Source organism: Gadus macrocephalus, chromosome 22 (assembly GCF_031168955.1).
Source record: "Gadus macrocephalus chromosome 22, ASM3116895v1".
Lineage (NCBI taxonomy): Eukaryota > Metazoa > Chordata > Actinopteri > Gadiformes > Gadidae > Gadus > Gadus macrocephalus.
In genome coordinates this window covers 17,939,453-17,959,019 of record NC_082403.1, presented here as the reverse complement: position 1 = coordinate 17,959,019, position 19,567 = coordinate 17,939,453, and the positions used below count along the sequence as shown (strand labels likewise).

The 19,567-nt window shown below is 41.4% G+C and overlaps 1 protein-coding gene, 1 long non-coding RNA gene and 1 pseudogene across 2 annotated transcripts in view; 1 reads left to right on the top strand and 2 right to left on the bottom strand.

The window, feature by feature from the left end:
* The window catches only part of tinagl1 (tubulointerstitial nephritis antigen-like 1), a 45,040-nt gene extending 26,131 nt beyond the window's left edge, over window positions 1–18,909 (bottom strand). The window contains exons 1-3 of the mRNA XM_060042903.1: window positions 18,723–18,909; window positions 4,924–5,237; window positions 2,850–2,916 (exon numbers count right to left, since the gene is read on the bottom strand). Coding sequence (XP_059898886.1) covers window positions 2,850–2,916; window positions 4,924–5,230 — 374 coding nt within the window. The 5' untranslated portion in view covers window positions 5,231–5,237; window positions 18,723–18,909. The remainder of the gene's footprint in view (window positions 1–2,849; window positions 2,917–4,923; window positions 5,238–18,722) is intronic.
* On the bottom strand, window positions 965–2,403 carry LOC132450812 (uncharacterized). Its single transcript, XR_009523924.1, has 2 exons — window positions 1,810–2,403; window positions 965–1,756 (listed from the first exon to the last, which is right to left on the bottom strand). It is a non-coding gene; the product is annotated as an uncharacterized LOC132450812 (long non-coding RNA).
* LOC132451746 (5S ribosomal RNA) lies at window positions 13,465–13,580 on the top strand (annotated as a pseudogene).
* Window positions 18,910–19,567: the final 658 nt, after the last annotated feature.

Below are 19,567 nucleotides of genomic sequence, written 5' to 3'. Positions count from 1 at the left end.
ATATTGGGTAAATCTATCTGCTGGGCCCCTGAGCTCCATCTGATAATGTGATCTCGGGAGGGGGAAGTAACCAGACCTGACATCAATGATATTCCGATCAATAGCAATCTAAATGGCAATAATATTTTTCTTTGTTAGTGGAGAAATGGTTTCATACAGAGAATTTGGAGAACTCAGGAGAACCGAGATCTGTTTAGATTACTCTTAGTGGGGTTTTGGTTACAGGAAGACGCTTTTGTAATCTAGGTTGATCAGATATCCCCTGTAGTGGGATTTGTTCTTTTGTCTCTCTATGCTAAAGAGCAGGCATGAAAACGGGTCAGGGGTGAAAAAGGTGAGAAGGATATTATCCCTCTAGGGGGGTCCAATAGGGTCTAAATATCTTGCAAAACGTGAATCTTATAGTGCGGCCAGTCTTCCGACAGTGTGACATGTTAAATCGTGGTGGAATATCTGAGATTCGTGTTGTCTGAACGGTACGCAACGTTGGGAAGACAGACTACGGAGAAGAGCGTCGCTATAGCAATTGAAAACATCCGGGGCTGTAGCCCAGAAGAGTCCTTTTAAAATGGGCGTTTGGGGGTTTCTCCCCCGAGGAAATTTGAAAATCGGGCTGATGAACATGCAATTGTCACGTAGTTTGAGAAGTAAAGGAAAGACAAATCGTCATGTCTGACTCACGTCGGGGCAGGCCTACTGAAGAGGTTAATGTTTACGTTATGGATAGGAAAGTGCACCACATACAGCAGCCAAAATGAGACATTAGAAAAGCCTGTAGCCAAATAAACACTCATGCGCCTAGATGTCAAGTGGACCGGGTTGAATTCACTGCGGGTCTCCTGAATCTGCGCAAAGAGCAGCACTAAACAGCAATATCGACATGATGGGCTTTGCATAGGGAATCAAATTTGCAACATTTTGCAACTAATGATTCTAAATTTGCCAATTAATGTACAAGTCAGAATTTTGCGATTTTCACTGGCTACAATATTGCATCTGTCAGTTGTCAAATGTGCTGAACAAAATGTTAAACTTCAATAATTGTTCATAGTCAACTTATATAGTGCATTTATTTAAGCTCTCAACAGCATAACCATACAGCTTCGCCACATCGGCGGGAAAACACGGCACACGCAAAGTACATCCAGGATGGAATCAGCCGTTCAAAACCAGTCTGCATGAATCGTATGACAACTGGATGGCAGGGGATGCGGAATAGGAATACACAGCAGGGGAGAACATGAGAGCCCCAGCTCGCCGCATAGTAGCCTGGGTGCTTTAAGCGTGGAACAAGCTGGATACCGAGTGGGTGAAAAACTATGTGTGTGTGTGTGTGTGTGTTTGTGTGTCACTCTGTTCGAGCCTGCATGAGAGTTCAATGTTGTCATTAGCTGTTACGTCTTTCTGACCAATCGCAGTTCAAGGCCAACCTGGGCTGTACCACTTCGGGAGGGGGCGCTCAGTTACTCCCCTCTAGACAAAATCGAATTGGTTGCGACGTTGACCCGGCGCCCCCCGAAACGTTAACGGGCCACAGGGAATTCTCCCAACTCTCCCGATTACCACTCTGCGTGTGCGTGCGTGCGTGCCTGTGTGTGTGTGTGCAGGCGTTATTCAACTGCCTGGTAAACATGTAGGCCTATGGTAATATTCATACTGGTTTAAATAATGCATTTGATAGTAGGCTATTTCCCATCGTTGCTGAGCAAGAGTTTTGTTCGAAAGTTCAGTGATAGAAAACAAATAATAGCCCGGGCTATTGACGTTTTACGGTACCACTGTCATGCACCTACCCGATGTCAAGTGGACCGGGTTGAATTCACTGCGGGTCTCTCTTATATCCATCTTACCAAAGATATTTTGGTACTGTCCTTCTCAACACTCTCTGATCTCACTAAAAGGCTAGCAGCACGAAACAGCAATATCGACGAGATGCGCTATGCATAGAGAAGAAAGAATACCGACGTTGAATTTGCAGCGTTTTGCAACAACTTATTCTGAATCTGCCCATACATGGACACGGCAGAATTTTGCGGTTTTCACTCGCTACAATGTTGCATCTGTGGCTGCTGGTAATTCAATCACAAAGAAGTAAACTCTACGGGGCTATTTTCAGCATTATGATGTTTTTTTACGGCACAGCGATCCGTCTCTGTTGCGTCGACTGATAGTTAAAAAAATATTGTATGCGCACGTAAACTACGGAGAGGTTCTCCGACAGGCTCTCCGTGTCTAAGTACAGCACTTTACGGAGGACTATAAACTGGCCGGCCTCTGAACCTAACCCCCCCCCCCCCCCCCCTAAATATTTTTTCATCGAATCTACACGATTCACGGAGGTCACCTATTTTGGTTTCAAAACGGCGAATTTCGCCGAAAGGTGAGTGATTTTCATGCCTGAAAGAGGAGAGGAAGTGAAAGGAGTAAAGGGGTATGAGGAATGTGTGTCAAACTATAAACTTCCTTCATGCCCACCCCAGGCCCTCTAGGACAGGGGCTCTACAAGGCATTAAGGATTCAATGGTTTTATAGTAGCAAGTGTGTAAGTGTGTGTGTGTGTGTGTGTGTGTGTTTGTGTGTGTGATATAGAGTGAGCAATAGAGGGAAGGAATGAGGGAGAGGGGGAGAGAGAGAGAGAGAGTTAGAGAGAGAGAGAGAGAGAGAGAGAGAGAGAGAGAGAGAGAGAGAGAGAGAGTAATTCAACCATAGGGGAATGTCTAATGTAATGAACATACCTTCCTCAATGCAAGATGTATGCATGCAATAATGTTTAGGAATACGTAAGAGGAGAAGAGGAAAAGACAGGTGTACGTCATTCAGCAGTATGGACGGTTCATCACGATACATACCATAAGTTACAGTTCTCCTTGTAGGTTTGGCCTGATAAGAACTTATTTCCGTTTCTTACACATTGGCCTAGGGAGGAGGCAAACACAGGCATGTAACACTCACAGTGATTCAGCAAAACACACAAAGAAAACTTTTTGAAAATGAGATACTGTCAACTGTTTGAAACAAACTATCTATGTGTGCTTGTGTCTTTCTGTGCATGCTTGAACGTATGTGTGTGTGGGTGTGTATGTGTATGTGTTTGTGTGTGTGCTTGTTTCTAATAAGCCTAGTCTAAGTCACTGTGAGCTCCAGTAATACGGTGCAGGAATGCAGCGTTGGCGTCCATCCTGCCTCGCTGGGTTCCCAGGCCCAGCCTTAACCACCTTTAGCACACAGTCAGAGTAAGGGTCACCACACCTTTTTTTGGCTCCATTATTCCCCCGGGAACACTTATTGGCTGTTCCGAGTCGGCTTAGCTCAGGAGGTAGAGCAGTTGTCTTGTAACCGAAAGGTTGCTAGTTCGATCCCCAGCTCCTCCTACCCGAGTGTTGATATGTCCCTGAACAAGACACTTAACCCTAACTGCTCCTGACGAGCTTGCTTTCGCCTTGCATGATTGAATCTGCCGTCGGTGTGTCAATGTGTGCATTAACTGATGTATGTCGCTTTAGATAAAAGCGTCTGCCAAATGCCCTAATTGTAATTCTGTTTGTTTGGTGCAATTTTACTCTACGCTGATACTTAAAATCTCTATATTGTGGTTTTATGATGTCTTGTGTTGAAAGGAATATGTTAGATGAATTCAATTAATAATATCCTATTATATGCGTTTAATCGAATTTTGATCACGATATTGGCGTCAAACGATCACACAATTAACGTAAACATAATACAATTTTTTATGTTTTATAGAAAGGGCAGAACAGCTTGATACATATCTGTATATCATTTTAGATTGGAACATTTTCTTTCTGACCATTTTGTGTATTTTTTTAAGGCGAAATTTCAAAGGTCTCAGTTACAAAAAAAATATTGGAGAGACATGCTGAATAAATACAACATGTTTCCAACTGAAAAATAATCATTTGAATAGTAGTGATTTCAATATTGACCAAAATAATCGTGATTTTGATTTTTCCCATAATCGAGCAGCCCTACTATTATCCATGTAATTGTTTCTTCCTTGCCACTGGTAAAGACAGTGTACATAAAGGTGTTCCTCAGACACCAGCCCTTACAGCTCTTACAGCCTTCAACAGAGCTCTGTCAAACTGACAAACTGACTATCAAAAAGGAAATATTTGTATATTTGTGTTTGTAGTTTTATAGTATAGTGCAACCATTCAAATATTATTGAAAATCGAATTAAACTCAGTAATTGAGGTATTTTTACTACACACTGGGATCTCTTCAAATGTATAAAAATTAAAGTTATGATTATTTTCCTAAATGGTTTGATTTTACAAATAACCCTAAATGGAAACATACGTGAATAGAAATGGATATGCTTTTTCGAGTAACACAATGCCTTGTGTTTGTTTGTTTTCACGTGCGTAGGTGTTATAAGTAAACCCCCAGTGTTTGATAACATGTCCGCTAGATGAAAATCTGCCTCTTCTGACATCAAAAGTGGGCGTGTCCACCTAGACGTGTGCTGGATAGATCACTGTACCAGCCTACCCAGTGGACTGTAGCAAATCATACATCTAGATGGTCACGCCCACTTGTGATGTCAGAAGAGGCTGATTTTCAAAACAGCTTGTAATGGCTAATCACCCTCACCCCTGGTTGTATAATAAGTGACCGTTAAACAGCTTTTCCATTTGAATAAAGGCTCTCAAAAAATGTTAATTCTACTTTTATTATTATAACTTTTTCAAATTGAATTGACGATTTCATTGTCACTTTGCATATTAAAACACACTGCAATGCACTGACTTATTGAATTGGAAATTGCAAATTGCATTGCCATTGTAAGGCGATTTGACTTTCCGAACAGAGCCTTAGTGTTTTTAACTAAATTTGAAATGGCGGGAAAAATCTAAAGAATATGACAAACATTGAATGAAAGGGTTGTAACAATGAACTTACCGATGAAGGGGGGTTCGATGCCCAGGCAATGTCCCCAGAAGTCAGGGCAGCAGTCTGACACGGTGCGGTTGCAGAACAGGTCGCAGTAGCAGATGGTGTCAAGGTAGGGCACGGTGCACAGGTCGTCTCGGCCTGGACAGCAGCCCCCCCTCCTCTGGCAGTAGGAGCCAAACGGGTCCCTGATGCCCCCACGGTGCAGGGGGCTGGTCAGGTCCCTCTTCACCCTCTTGCTGGAGAGGATGCGATCTGCACTACCCTCTCCGACCAGCAGGATCAGCGTGGACACCATCAACAAGATGAGCTTCATGCTTTATCTGTCCAAAGGATTGCAGAAAAATAAGGCTTTTACAGTTTACTTTTTTGGATAAAAGTCAATGGATGACTTAGAACACAGTGATGGATCTAAATGGGCCTCTGTAGGCCTATACCTATGTGGATATCTTACTACTTCAATAGCAGGCCTTTTGGACAAGTTGCTCCTGCACATGTGTCAAGCAGCCTGCAGCTCACGCAGTCTTACCAGCAGCCGTTGCAGTATGGTGCGATACGGTTAGGTGTGGGTAAGCTGGTCTCACAGGAATCCGTGCAATAACCACGGACCCTTAACACAAAATCCCGGGAATCCTCACGGAAACACGCCAATTTCCGTGATATGGCCGCGGATTTTGCTCCAATGCAAGTTAGTGTCACTCATATTCCGTTGCACACACACAAATCCCCTTCTCAACGACCGAGTCGACCATGGGCACTTAACTCAGAATCCGTGGTGGCCTCACGGAATCACTTAAATTATCTGCGATATGCCAACGGAATTCGCTTCAATGCAAGTTAATGGTTCTCCTATTCCGACCGTAGCACACACACAGATCCCCGTTTCAACGGCCGAGTCAACCTCGTCTCACAGGGATCCGTGAAATGACCATATATATATATATATATATATATATTATATATATAGATGAAATACATATTGACGGTATGGCACTATATCCCCGTTCTTGCCAATGCACCCATCTTGAATTTAATACACCATTTTCGTTGCTTCGAGGAGGTCTGGTGGTTTCCGGATATAATAAATAAATAAATATGTATTGTGAAATAAATAAATATATATAAATATGTATGTGTGTATATATATATATATATATATACATATATGTATGCATATATATATATACATACACATACATATTAATACATAGGTATTTATATTTATTATTAATTAATTATTATTTATTTTGTTGCTTCGAGGAGGTCTGGTGGTCTCCGTATATAATAAATAAATTTATACCACGGTCTGCGGGAATACTCGATTCTGATTGGATGCAGGGTGTGCATTAACTACTGATATACGTAGTGATATATACTATTGCCTCCGCGAAGTCCATTAATTCCTGATAATGGACACCTCGAAGGGCATTATCCCGCTTATACCACGGTCACTTACCAACGGTGACCAAATTAAGACCATTCATTTATATTTTCATGCGTTTTACAATCTGAATATAAAGTTTTCCACAAAACATACATTTGTTTCCCTGGTTACGCCTGAGGGTCCGACTAATACCCGGAACCACCATTACACGCCCGTTGGGTTCTCATCAGTGTTGTTTTCGTCAGGCAAGACGAAAATGAAAATGACGTCGTCAGACCCCTTTTTTCCATGACGAAAATGAGACTAAGACGAACGTCACCAAAGCCATATAAAGACTAAAATGTGACGAAAAATGTAGACATTTTCGTCAGACGAGAACTAGACGAGACTAAATTGTTAGTGAGTGGACGAACAAAGTTTCAAAACATGCTTTTTTCCCGCCAACTATAATATGCGGAAAAGAAATGGAGAAATGGAGCCAGCTGCTTGTCCTAACAGTCACGCCCCCATCACACACTAAAAGCCTCGCTCGCGCGCAGCTGCGCCTGCACGCACACGGCACACACGAGTGTGCCGTGTGCGACGAGTGCGACAGTCCGACGAGTTTTCGTTGGACTAAAACTAGACTAAAACCTTTTGAGTTTTCGTCAGACTAAAACTAGACTAAAACTTTCAAAGATAGAAATGACTAAAATGGGACTAAAACGAAGAAGCATTTCGTCAAAAAGACTAAGACTAAAACTAAATCTAAAATGCCTGCCAAAAACAACACTGGTTCTCATGCAACGGAAACGTTGTTCACTCCTCCAGTAATTAGGACGGACCATAGCTACGACTTTAGAACGGGAGGTAGCGGGAGGTATTATAGTCCGCTGAGCTTTGTTTTGTTTCCCGTTGCTATGGTTACTACTATTTTAGAGACGATACGCCAGCTAGCGCATTAATTGAGAACGGTAAACAGACAATTTGACGGAACTACTTGTCCAGGTGTCCGTATATCAGGAGTTAATGCACACCCTGCATCCAATCAGAATCGAGTATTCCCGCAGACCGTGGTATAAATATATATATATATGTATATATATATATATATATATATATATATATATGCACAAACATACATACATATTTATATTTCTTAATTTATTATATACGGAGACCACCAGACCTCCTCGAAGCAACAAAAGTCAGATACAGATCTCGTTATATCAATGATTTATATCGATGTAACGAGAAAGGATGTAATGATAACGCCAAGAAAATAAAGGCTACATGGTTATAATATTTTAAATATAGTTAACTTATAAAGCGTATAACGAGACAACGAGACGATCTAGTTGTGGGCCAGCAGAGGCTTCATTTTAACCGAATTCATCCTATAGCCTTATACATAATAGTCAAACTCTACATGTCAAATGTATGATATGCTGTAGGCCTACGTGTAGGCTAGTTTTTTATATTATAAATATTTAAATTTGGTCTGGTTATACCTTAACCACATTCCCAATAGAAAAAGTAAACCATGTTAGTTGGTGTTACAGCCCTCTTGATTGGATTGGTGGAAGTGAATTGTCAATGGTCTGATACAGATCTTGTTATAACGATAATAGCTACATGGTCTACTTATAATATAACTGAATAATTGTATTTTTATTTATAAAGGTATAATTGATTCATTATTAAACCAGATTATTTTCTTCAGAAGGGGGAACGGATTTGTCAAAACAACAATCCCACTTCCACCCAATTCTTTACGACCTAGGGCCATTATATCATTTTCTGTAACATCCACGCATATATCCTGCATTTAATACATGTTCATGTTATATGCACAATATTCTGAACAAACCCCCGAACCTATTTATTCTAGATTCCTGTGATAGGAGCGGGACGCTGTGATGAGGAACATTAATGTACACAATGTATGCACTGTTCACGTTGCAAACGACTTCATGAGTTCAAACATCTCTGCTCCATTCTTTTCTCTTCTAAATGTCCCTTGATTTCGTGCTGCTAGCCTTTTAGTGAGATCAGAGAGTGTTGAGAAGGACAGTAATAAAATATATTTGGTAAGATGGATACACGAAGAGAGACCCGCAATGAATTCAACCCGGTCCACTTTACATCGGGTGCATGACAGTGGTAGGCCTACCGTAAAACTTCAATAGCCCAGGCTTTTATTTGTTTCAATCACTGAACTTTCGAAAAAAACTCTTGCTCAGCAAAGATGGGAAATACTATAACATTTATTATTTAAACCAGTATGGATATTCCTACTGTACGCAAATACACACACACACACACACACACACACACACACACACACACACACACACACACACACACACACACACACACAGATGGTGTATGTGTGGTAGTCGGGACAGTCGGGAGAATTCCCGGTGGGCCGTTAACGTTTCGGGGCTGTCGGGCTGATTACTGCGGGATAACAATATTGCGTTTAAAAAAGTTCCTTGCAGCGCCGTCCGGCAGCCTGAGCTGTGCGCCCGCAACCTCTCACTCACGCAACAAACCAGCCGCAACAACTGTCAACGTCGCAACCAAGTCGATTTTGTCTAGAGGGGAGTAAAGGCTGATTCATACCTCCGGATCTGGACGAAATTCGTCCGTCGCCCCAAACGTTGTCTCCGGAACTACCCTTCATACCTCCGTCTGGTTTCAGCGTTGTTATGGATGTTACGCGATAAATCCTCTAGAGGGCACTGACTGTCGTTTCACAAATTAACGGCATTGACAATCGCAAACATGACATCTGTAGAGATGATTTTGCTTTGTGTCATCCGAAATCGGCAAAAAAAAGTGTGCTGTGGCATGTGACACCCCTCACCAACCCGCAGATTATCTCCTCAAAATGTTGTTAAATGACCAGTTACAACTCATTGCCAAAGCAGGGGAACAATAAAATAAAAAGGTCAGGTATATAGTATAATATAAGTATAAAACGTTAAATACAATATATATATACATATTAGATATTATACTACTTTCGCAAATGGTCAGATTTTTGACTCTATACTGCCGCCTCGATTTCCGGTGGCATTGCTCAGTTTCTCCCGGAGCACTCCGGATTCGTAAACTCAGAGGCGACGGACCCATTGACGGACAAAACACCTCCGTTAAAATTGGTTTAAGTTACCGCCGTCAATGACGCGTTAAACTGACAGCACTAATCTATATATATGGTCATTTTACGGATCCCTGTGAGACCAGGTTGACTCAGTCGTTGAAACGGGGATCTGTGTGTGTGCCACGGAATATGAGTGTCATCAACTTGAAATGGAGCAAATTCCGTTGGCATATCACCCACAATTAAGTGATTCCATGAGGCCACCACGGATTTTGAGTTAAGCGCCCGTGGTCGACTAGATTGTTGAGACGGGGATCTGTCTGTGTGCCACGGAATATGAGTGTCATTAACTTGCATTGGAGCAAAATCTGTAGCCATATCACGGAAATTTGCGAGTTTCACGGATTTTGAGTATGTGCGTCCGTGAGTCCTGGGAGACCAGGTTGACGCGACACATTAAACAAAGAGCATAATGGAGTATGTCCAAGAAGGACGGCAAACTTTTGTGCAAGATTTTCTTGAATAAATGAGGCTTCATCCTTGTCCAGAGATTCCTCGCGGTTACTTTGTTTGTTTGTTTTTATCCCCCTGTCACACGGAAGTGACGATTCTGTCGACCAATTAACGGACGGCGTGTGTAGCTCCACCTTTTCGGCACCCTTGTGCCGAAAAGGTGGAGCACTCAATGTGTGTACGATGTAAGTCGCTTTGGATAAAAGTGTCTGCTAAATGCCCTAATTGTAAATTGTACAAAAGGCTAAAGCAGAATTGTACATAAACTGAAATAGTTTCAAAAGTGTAACAGTATTTAAAAAATATAGGCTAAACCTTATCAAAAGTGCAACTTTTAACATCAAAGGACCAAGTGTTCAGCATGTAAACAGTTTATTTGTCAGGAACATTTACAGTCGTGCAGTTTTAAATTATACAAATCCAAACATTGAAGCTAAAACATAAAGAACAATATGTAATCAAATCAAAGATACACCACTTATTGTATATATTTTTTCTTCATTATCAAAATTTAAATGTAAAACTGTTCACATGAACACTTTTAAGTAAACCTTAAAAAAATAAGACAAAAGGGAATTATGCATTTAAAATAAATAGCTGCTATAAACAAGTGTTGATGACATAAAAACAAAATAAATAAATATGTAAACAAATCAACAGAACAGAACTGATGTATTCCTATTCTCTCCATCAACGAATAAGATGCTGCTGATCAAGCATCATGTATGTATGCATCTCTATTCACTTGAGAATCGACTGAAAAAAAAGTGTGTTTGGTTTAAAGTGTGATCTAAGAGGCAAATCAATGTACCCGCTGGCACTGTATAGTCTCTCAGATGGAACACTGGTTGCTGGGATAAAGGGCCCTATTTTAACGGTCTGAAACGCAAGTGGAAAGCGCAAAGCGCAAGTAGCTTTGTGGGCGGTTCTACGGCGCTATCGCTATTTTACAGGCGGATAAATGACACTTGCGTCGCGGCGCAAGTGTCAAAAGGGTTGGTCTGAAGCAGCCTAATTACCCGTAGGTGTGGTTTGGGCGTAACGTCCAACAAACCAATGAGAGTGCCAGCTCCCATCCCCTTTAAGAGCCATGAGCGCATTTGAATCGGACGAGTTGATATTTTGACAGCGCGTCTGCAGTCTCCGATGAGACAGATTTCAAACTGCAAATGGCTCAGTTTATTGCCAAATAATATGGCCTAATTCACACAAGGGGTTTTCTTCCACAACTTCAGAAATACTGAGTCCTCAAATAAATTTCGCCAAAGAAAACGTAAATAATATAACATATGATATGGGGTAACTGATCTATTTAATGAAATACGCAAGACATTATAAACATTGTTTCTTATCAGTATTGTATGCTATCCTAATATGCATGTGTCTCCGCGGTAATAGACATTGCCATTGATTGTATTATGCGTTACGTGTTTAGTTTGCGTGTGTTTAAACAGAGCACACACGCGCGCCCGCATTCATTCATTCTTTTTAACACTCACTCGCGGTAAAACAATGTTTTTCACGATCAAATACTCATCAATCCTAAAAGTCATGGGCATGTAGGCCACTAGGCCTATACGATGTCTGTGTCAAGAAAATATGTGTTTGCTGTACGGTGTTTGCAGATGCATTGATTTAAAAGTACAACTTATTACCGCTGCATCAGCTGTTCTTTCCCAAATAATTTACCAAGAATGTGCGGCTAGGTAGATGAGAGAAGCAAAGTGTATGCGCGAGGTGCACAAGCAATCCGTATGCATCGCATGCGCATGTAGGCTATGCATCCGCCCTTAAAATAGCATCTGAACAACGCGCCACTGACTTTAAACCAGGTATTTCCTGGTCAGTAGCGCAATGGTATTCAGCAACGGCAAAATAGCGTTTGCACCAGAACACGCCTCCTCCTTCCGCCGAACCGCCCCTTGGGGCGCATGATCAATCCCTAATTTACCGGCGAGTGGCGCTGGTGGGAAAAGAACACTCTGCGCCAGTTGTAAACTAGCAACGACACATGCGCCAGTGACTAAGTCACTTGCGCCGGATGCAAGATAGGGCCCAAAGAAAGCTTTCTTGCAATCCTGGCAAGATGAGCCAGCTCTTATGCACGGCCCCTCAACCGCACCAGTGGATCTCCGTCAGTTGGAATGGATGGCAGAGAATTGTAGACCTTGACTTCCTCCTTCACTGAATTTTCTGGGGTGGCTCGAACTGAACGTCTTTGCTGCCTTGTAGGGAAAAAGTGTCCCGATTAATGCCACACTCCGACACTGAAGGAAAATGTGGGTTCTAGATAGAATGCTTCTGGTACAATGTTATTCATTTCAGCAAATGCTTATGGCATTGCTGATTAAAATAATGCCATTTCCTTTCCTTATTAGTGTTGACCGTTGTCCTAGGTAAACAAATCTGCTTGCGCCATTCAGCTGATCTAGCTGCTAGCTCGTATTCGGTTGATTCCAACATCCATTTAATGATATATGGTTATATACCGTAGTCACTGTCAACTAAAATTGTTCAGAAAACAAAGTTCATGGCATTTTTTATGCCTTCAACTAGCGCTAAATAATGCTATAATAATAATGTTTTCACAGTTTCACTGTCTCATTGTGAATGAAAGTTTAGCTGATTAGCTTAGAATATTAGCTTCTGGATGCATTCTAAATACATACGCTGGGGTAGGGCGCTGCACACAGATTACTGTTTACTTTATTGACGAGTTAATAAGTTAGTCAGACGGATCCTTGCTTTCTCCCTCAACTTGTCTCCATGCAATGAATTTCAGCTAAAACGTTAACGTCAACTTACCTTGCATTGGCTATAAATTTGTGGGTGATGGTCACGGAGATGAGATTGCTGCCTTTAGCAAAAACTATTTTCCTGCACGTTCTGCAGACAGGATAACTGTCTTCAATCAACTGTCCCTCGGCATTCTTATAATACCCAAAATATGTCCATACCTCAGAGTTAATCCTCTTAGAGGGCTGATAGATGTCCTGAGCGCTGTCGTCTCCTCCTTCCGCCATGATTCAGACTTCAAGAAAGTTTAAACGCAGGTTGTAGGCTACACAGTGCGCCTGCCCGACAATTTCGGCAGACTGGGATGAAGCTGTGAATGATTAAACACAGATTCCATACCGTGGTAATCCACCGAGATGATACTTTTATTTGAAATGAAAACGGTAATTGCTATTTTCGACTTTTTATAGGGGTTTACCATAAACACCGGTAACCGTTACATCCCTACTGTCCTCCTTGAGCCTCCCGAAATGTCTTGAGATATTGATATCCCCCCTCCCCCCTGTTGATGACTATTTTAGTTGTTTAATTGTTATAATGTTTTCTGTGCAGGCTATTTGTGACTGTAGGCTACTGCTGCCTGTCTTGGACAGGAAACTTGAAAAGGCGATTTCTTATCTCAAGTACGTATTTTTCTTGTTAAATATTGAAATTAAAAAACATCTTAAACTCTCAAGTCAGGTAGCCTTCTCCTTGAGCCACCCGAAATGTCTTGCGATATTGACATCCCCCCTCCCCCCTTCTGATTGTTTTAATTGCTTTATTTATATACAAAGGCCTTACCACCATTGACATGCCCAATCTCGTCTGATCTCGGAAGCTAAGCATGGTCTGGCCTGGTTAGTACTTGGATGGGAGACCGCCTGGGAATACCAGGTGCTGTAAGTGGTGTCGGTTGGTGGCCAATAGGTAGAACTCTTCCCTCTGGCCTTAACAACAATCCCGATGCCCCAGTGCAGTGACGGGGACACTGTGCTGCGGAAGGCGTCGTCCTTCGTAGGAGACGTAAAAACGAGGTCCTGAATCACTGAGGTCATAAAAGATCCCAGGGCACTTATCGCAAAGAGTAGGGGTTTCCCCGGTGTCCTGGCCCAACCAGGCTCATTCAATCTGGCCCCCTAATCATCCTCCTGTATGATTGGCTGACTCATTAATTCCCTCACTCTCCATCTCAAGCTGGTGTGTGGTGAGCGTTCTGGCGCATATTGGCTGCCGTGCGTCACCCAAGTGGGTGCTACACACTGGTGGTGGTTACTGAGGTCCCCCCTTCACTGTAAAGCGTCTTAGAGTGTCTAGAAAAGCGCTATATATATTCAATCCATTGTTATTATTAATGTTTTGTGTGTAGGCTATTTGTGACTGTAGGCTACTGCTGCCTGTCTTGGCCAAGACACTTGAAAAGAAGATTTTTTTAATCTCAATTACGTATTTTTCTGGTTACATATTAAAATAAAAAAACATCTTAAACTCGTCAGGTAGCCAATGTACAATCCATCTTATCTTGCCATCGCACCCCCCCCCCCCCCCCCCCCTTCTCCCTCTCCCCCTCAAAAGCCTCTGCTTTAGTTCACTATAGTTAGGTAGGTTGCTGCCTTAGCTGTTGTTACACTTAGTTCATTTCACTAAGGTACTTCTGTAAATGAACAAAACTTTCAGTTTCAGAAGAAGCTGTTTGATATTATTTTCAACTAACCGATAGTATTTGCCATGCATTTAAAAAATGTCAATGCAATTTGAGCCCTGAATAACAGTAAAGGCTATTGAATATAGGATACTACACTTTCGATTAAACAATTACCCCCGTTACCCATAAATTGACTCATTTTATAATGCAATCAAATGCTCACTAGGGAGAACATTATTATGATTGCTTCATAAAGTAAGGAGAAAATTATTATGCTTGCATTGCTATGCTTTCAATACGTAATAGGTGAACCAAAATGTTATACGTTGTAACATTATAGGCAAATTGTTATTATATTATGTGCGCAGCAATTTGTTGGTACAGCTAACCAACACATGCAAACAGACCTCACACATTAACGTTAAACACACTTGGATTGCAGTTCCAACCGAGCTGGCAGAAAGGACCTAACATGAACCATTCACTTTCGGTTTCCTATCTCTTTTAACCAGTTGAAATAATATAAACTCAACCTCACCTCCAAGATTAACAGAATGGTGAACACAGGACCTTGCAGCCCGTCTCGTCTCAGACCTGTATGCGTTTCGGGTTCCATAAAGGGACCACAACAATTGTCATAACTCACCTGACTTCCTGGTTTTGTTTATCATGTAAAGAATTTGTTTTAATTGGTTTTTAATTTTGTTTTATTTACGATTACATGAACAGTGTGGTGTTAGTTCCAATATGATAACTAGGGGTGGGAATCTCTTGGCACCTCACGATTCGATTCCGATTATGAGGTCAACGATTCGATTCTGAAGCGATTATCGATGCATATCGATGCATCTCGACACAACAAATTTTTTTATGTACATTTCCATGCGTGATTTTCACAAATATATATATACATCTGGGTTTGCTACTCAGAGTTTGCTAATCCTTTCCTACTTTTGTTATGATCATTAAAGACATCAACAGATGAATTAACTTATCTAATATTTCATAAGAGAGAAAGCTTTTGTCACAAATATGACTTTCTATGAACAATGTAATAATCAATGCAGCTTGCTATGGAAGCATGCAAAAAATAGGTTTCCGTTTTATTTTCTTTCTAATCTTTCTTTTCTATGTCATTAAAGGAAAAGCTGCTCTTGAATTAGAAGGAGTTCTTGTGTCTGGCTGTGAGTTTGCTCGCATGCTATGCGTAGGCTGAATCGCAATCATGTCAAGACAAATCAGATTGGCCAATACACACTGAAGATAAATTCAATCATTTTAAAATCACAAAAATTATCCCACTCTGGTGAACAGAAGGTTGCAGCAGGCAACGATTATTAATTTATCTGCATCAAGACAGAATCGTTCTAGCGAGAATCGCGATGCATCGAAGAATCGATTATTTTTCCCACCCCTAATGATAACCATTGTACGTGAGCCATTATCAAGTGTGCTACATTTTTGTTTATCTAAGAAGGACATGTGTGGCTAGGCTTAACCTTTGGATGACATTATCACACTGGACGTGATGACTATCATGGCTAGAGAAACAAAGAGACTTCCTGCAGTCCCAGCTATTCATACACACGCAATTGGTAGAGGAAACCCAACCAGCTACCCAGCTCTGCTTCAAACATACGCCACCACCTCTAACCCCACTGGCGGCTTATTGACTTCAGAGATACACAAGTCTTTAACACACATGTGTGAGATAATGGATGGAGAGAGAAAAAAAGAAAGAGAGAAGGAAAAAAAGAAAGAAAAAATTGATCGAACAAACAAACAAACAGACAAACCAAAAAGAGAAGACTCAGGAGATAGGAGATTTAGGGGGGAAACAGAAGCAAATGAGGACAGATAAGAAGGCTACAAACACAAGCATGCAGCGAGTATGTTTTCGGACAGCTGTATTGACAATGTTTCTATCAACACTTAGAGCGCTCCGGTGGGCTGGTTGGCCTTTACGAGCCTGCCCTTAGTAATGGACTGACAAAGGGAAAACAATTACAATATCTTCAACAATCACATTTTCCATGTAGATAACATTCAATTAATCAGAAATCCAGTCTAGACATTGTTAATGTGGTAAATAAATATTCTAGCTCGAAAGGTGATTTTGAATGGAATATCTACATAGGTATACAGAGGCCCATTTCCAGCCATCACCCCTGTGTTCTAATGGTATATTGTTTAGCTAATCATGTTAAAAGGCTAATTGATGATTAGAAAACCCTAATGCAATTATGTTAGCATATCTGAAAACTGTTTCCTGGAAACATGAAATTGTCTGGATGACCCAAAACTTTGAACGGCAGTGTATATTTAATATATGTAAGACCATAATCATCCAGTAATATATCAGTGACTTTTAACCCAAACTTTTAAACGGTAGTGTGTATACACATATATTGAGAGTGAAAGAGAGAGAGTTGTTGTGGTCTGGATAGAATAGCTTGACCGGCTGCTTCCATGTAATCAGCCTCATCATCAGTCATTCATTTTCCAATCAGGGCTCATAGAACAATTACTATGATACGACTGAAGCTGTGGAAATGCATGCCTGTGCTTTTCAATAGAAAATAACGCACAGACAGCCTCACAAACACACACACACACACACACACACACACACACACACACACACACTGATGGCATATGGTGGAAGGAGCAGCCACCACCCCCTCCCCGTTTATATTGGACATCAGAGCATGGAGTGTTCTGTTGTGGCCGACTGAGCAACAGTGCAATAAAGCACCCAGGCCAGGCTGTTCAATGAGCTGCTGAAGAACGAGGGGTCCCACCGTTGACCCCCCCTAAAGAAACCCTAATAGGTCCTCCTCGAGTATCTGCTCCCAATAATCGGCAACATGCAGGCTCAGCCAGTCTCGCTACAGCTTTCCACTTAGTTCTGCTCCACTTGGGCAATGTGTGTGTGAGGCCACAAGGTCTAGGAGGATCTGTCTCCTTCACTAGAGTAGAATGGGATATTCTAGAAGAATACAATAAAAATCGAATTGGGGATTACACAAATGAAACAAGACAACTACAATAAATTCTTAATACATAATTGTGTAGATAATTGTTTTTTCCAGATTAAAATAACACATTTGATTCAAGCCCACGGAGCGTTTATTCAACACTGGCAAGTGGTTTTATGTCCTTTAATCGTATACAAAGGAAACCACAAATACGTTTTATCAATATTGAAGCAAGCAGCAGAGAGGCAGAGGAACTAGCGCTTATCTGCCCATCTACTGTGCATTTATAGAGGCAGACACCAGACAAGTACATGTTTGGGCGCGATTGCAGGAACGCAGACACAGTCATTCCCCAAAACACCCACACAGACAGACAAAGACCGACAGATGGACAGATGGCCACAAAGACAGAAGGACACACTCCCACATGCAGTTTGACAAATAGCACGTGACTTGCACCCACTTTGTACACAAAACAAGCATAAGACACGACTTCTCCTAAGAGTTCCACCTGTTCCAATAATAAGGTATGATTCTTGAGTACTTGAGAATCTACTTAATATGAAGAATGACTCTGTTTCCCTCTTGCTCCATCTCTCCTTCACTCTCCATATTTCCTTCTTTCTCCCTCCTTCTGTCCTTTTCTTTCTCTCCTTCTTCTCTTCTTCTCTCTCCTTCTTTCCATTCTCCCTCCTTCTTTCCTTCCCTTTCTCTCTCCCCTGAAACATTCACAGCATTGTAAAGTCCATTAGGCCTACTCACCCAAAGGGCCACAAGAGAATGAACTTTGAATCACTGGAGCAGACGTCAGACACACATTAAAGTCAGTTTATCTGTCTCACAAACCTTTTACTGCTGAGAGAGGGCAGTCCAGAGAGGTAGCTTATCTTACTTCTCATTTTAAAAGAAAATCTACACCCATTTACCAAAAACCTCATGCATGAAACTGTAAACATGATGATATACTAAATACCTCTGCCGTTATACCCTCTTCTTCGAAAGTTATAGCTGCTTCCAATTCGTGCCACTCATGGAACTAGTACATGCTCCAAGTTGTTAATAAAAGTTCACTCCTATACAGTCGTCATAATACTCAGCCATATTTTCTCACTACTCCCAGTAAGACGATATTGACCAACTTTTTACAGCACTCCAAATTTCAATTAGGCAACTGTAGGTTACAGGCTACAGTAAACACAGTTCCAACACTGGATATAGACCAGGTTCAATTGAAGGCAGTTATTCGTGGTAACAGAAATCTGGAATGAAGTATTAGTATGAGCATTAATACTGTAGCACAATAAGTATAAGTACTGTAATATAGTGACACATAGGTTGCACCTGCCTCCACCCTGCCATAGAGACAGGCAGGCCTAGAGAGTAGGCGGTGATTGAGTGAGTTCTTAAACTCTCAAAGATTCTTACCTTTTCTTTAATTTCAAGCGGAAGAAAACAATTTTGCTAGTTTATAATCCCACGGAATCAACACTTCTGTTCCAAGTTGACGATTGTTCTGGAACTCTCCCTCTCTCTCTCAAGTATATGTGATAGTAAGTCCGCCCCTTTATTTTCTCTCTCTGTTTAGCTCACTGGCTCTGTCCCCTCTCTCCCTGCCTTCTCTCTTTATACACCAGCAAGACCACTCCCCCAGTCCCTGTGTTCACTGCCTCACTTTGCCCACTCCATGCCTGGAATGCCCTCACTCCAACATGTTCTCTTTACCCACCCCCCTTTCTCTCTCTATGCATTATTATAATCCATCTCCATTTTCAGTTTTTTTTCCATTATCCTCTGTTTTAAAAGATTGACTTTCTTTTATTCTGCCTCATCATACCACTTACGGAACCCATTGTTTCACGTTTTTTTATGGTTTTCCTTTTCCATGAGCGGTTTATTAATTAGCCATTAGTATCATATGTGTTAACTTTAATCCGGATAATCTCTCTCTCTCCTCTCTACACTGAAGACTGAGGAGCCCAGCTGTCTGCCCTCTATTGGTCAGAAACAACATTACACCTTTAGCCCACACTGCAGGGCTTTGAAAATGTTGAACTAGGCTGCAGTAGGGGTTGATCTTTGGTTGCTGTGTTGTTCCCTTGGCTGCAATAGGGCTGATTTACAAAAAGTAAAATAAAATGCGACAAAAACTGTATTTCACTACGATACTTGATTTGAAACATCAACGGACACCACTAACCACTCGGTGAGTTGCACATTTCTGAAAACGATTTATGTTTTTCTAACTCTAGGTCTATGATTGTAGGTGTAGC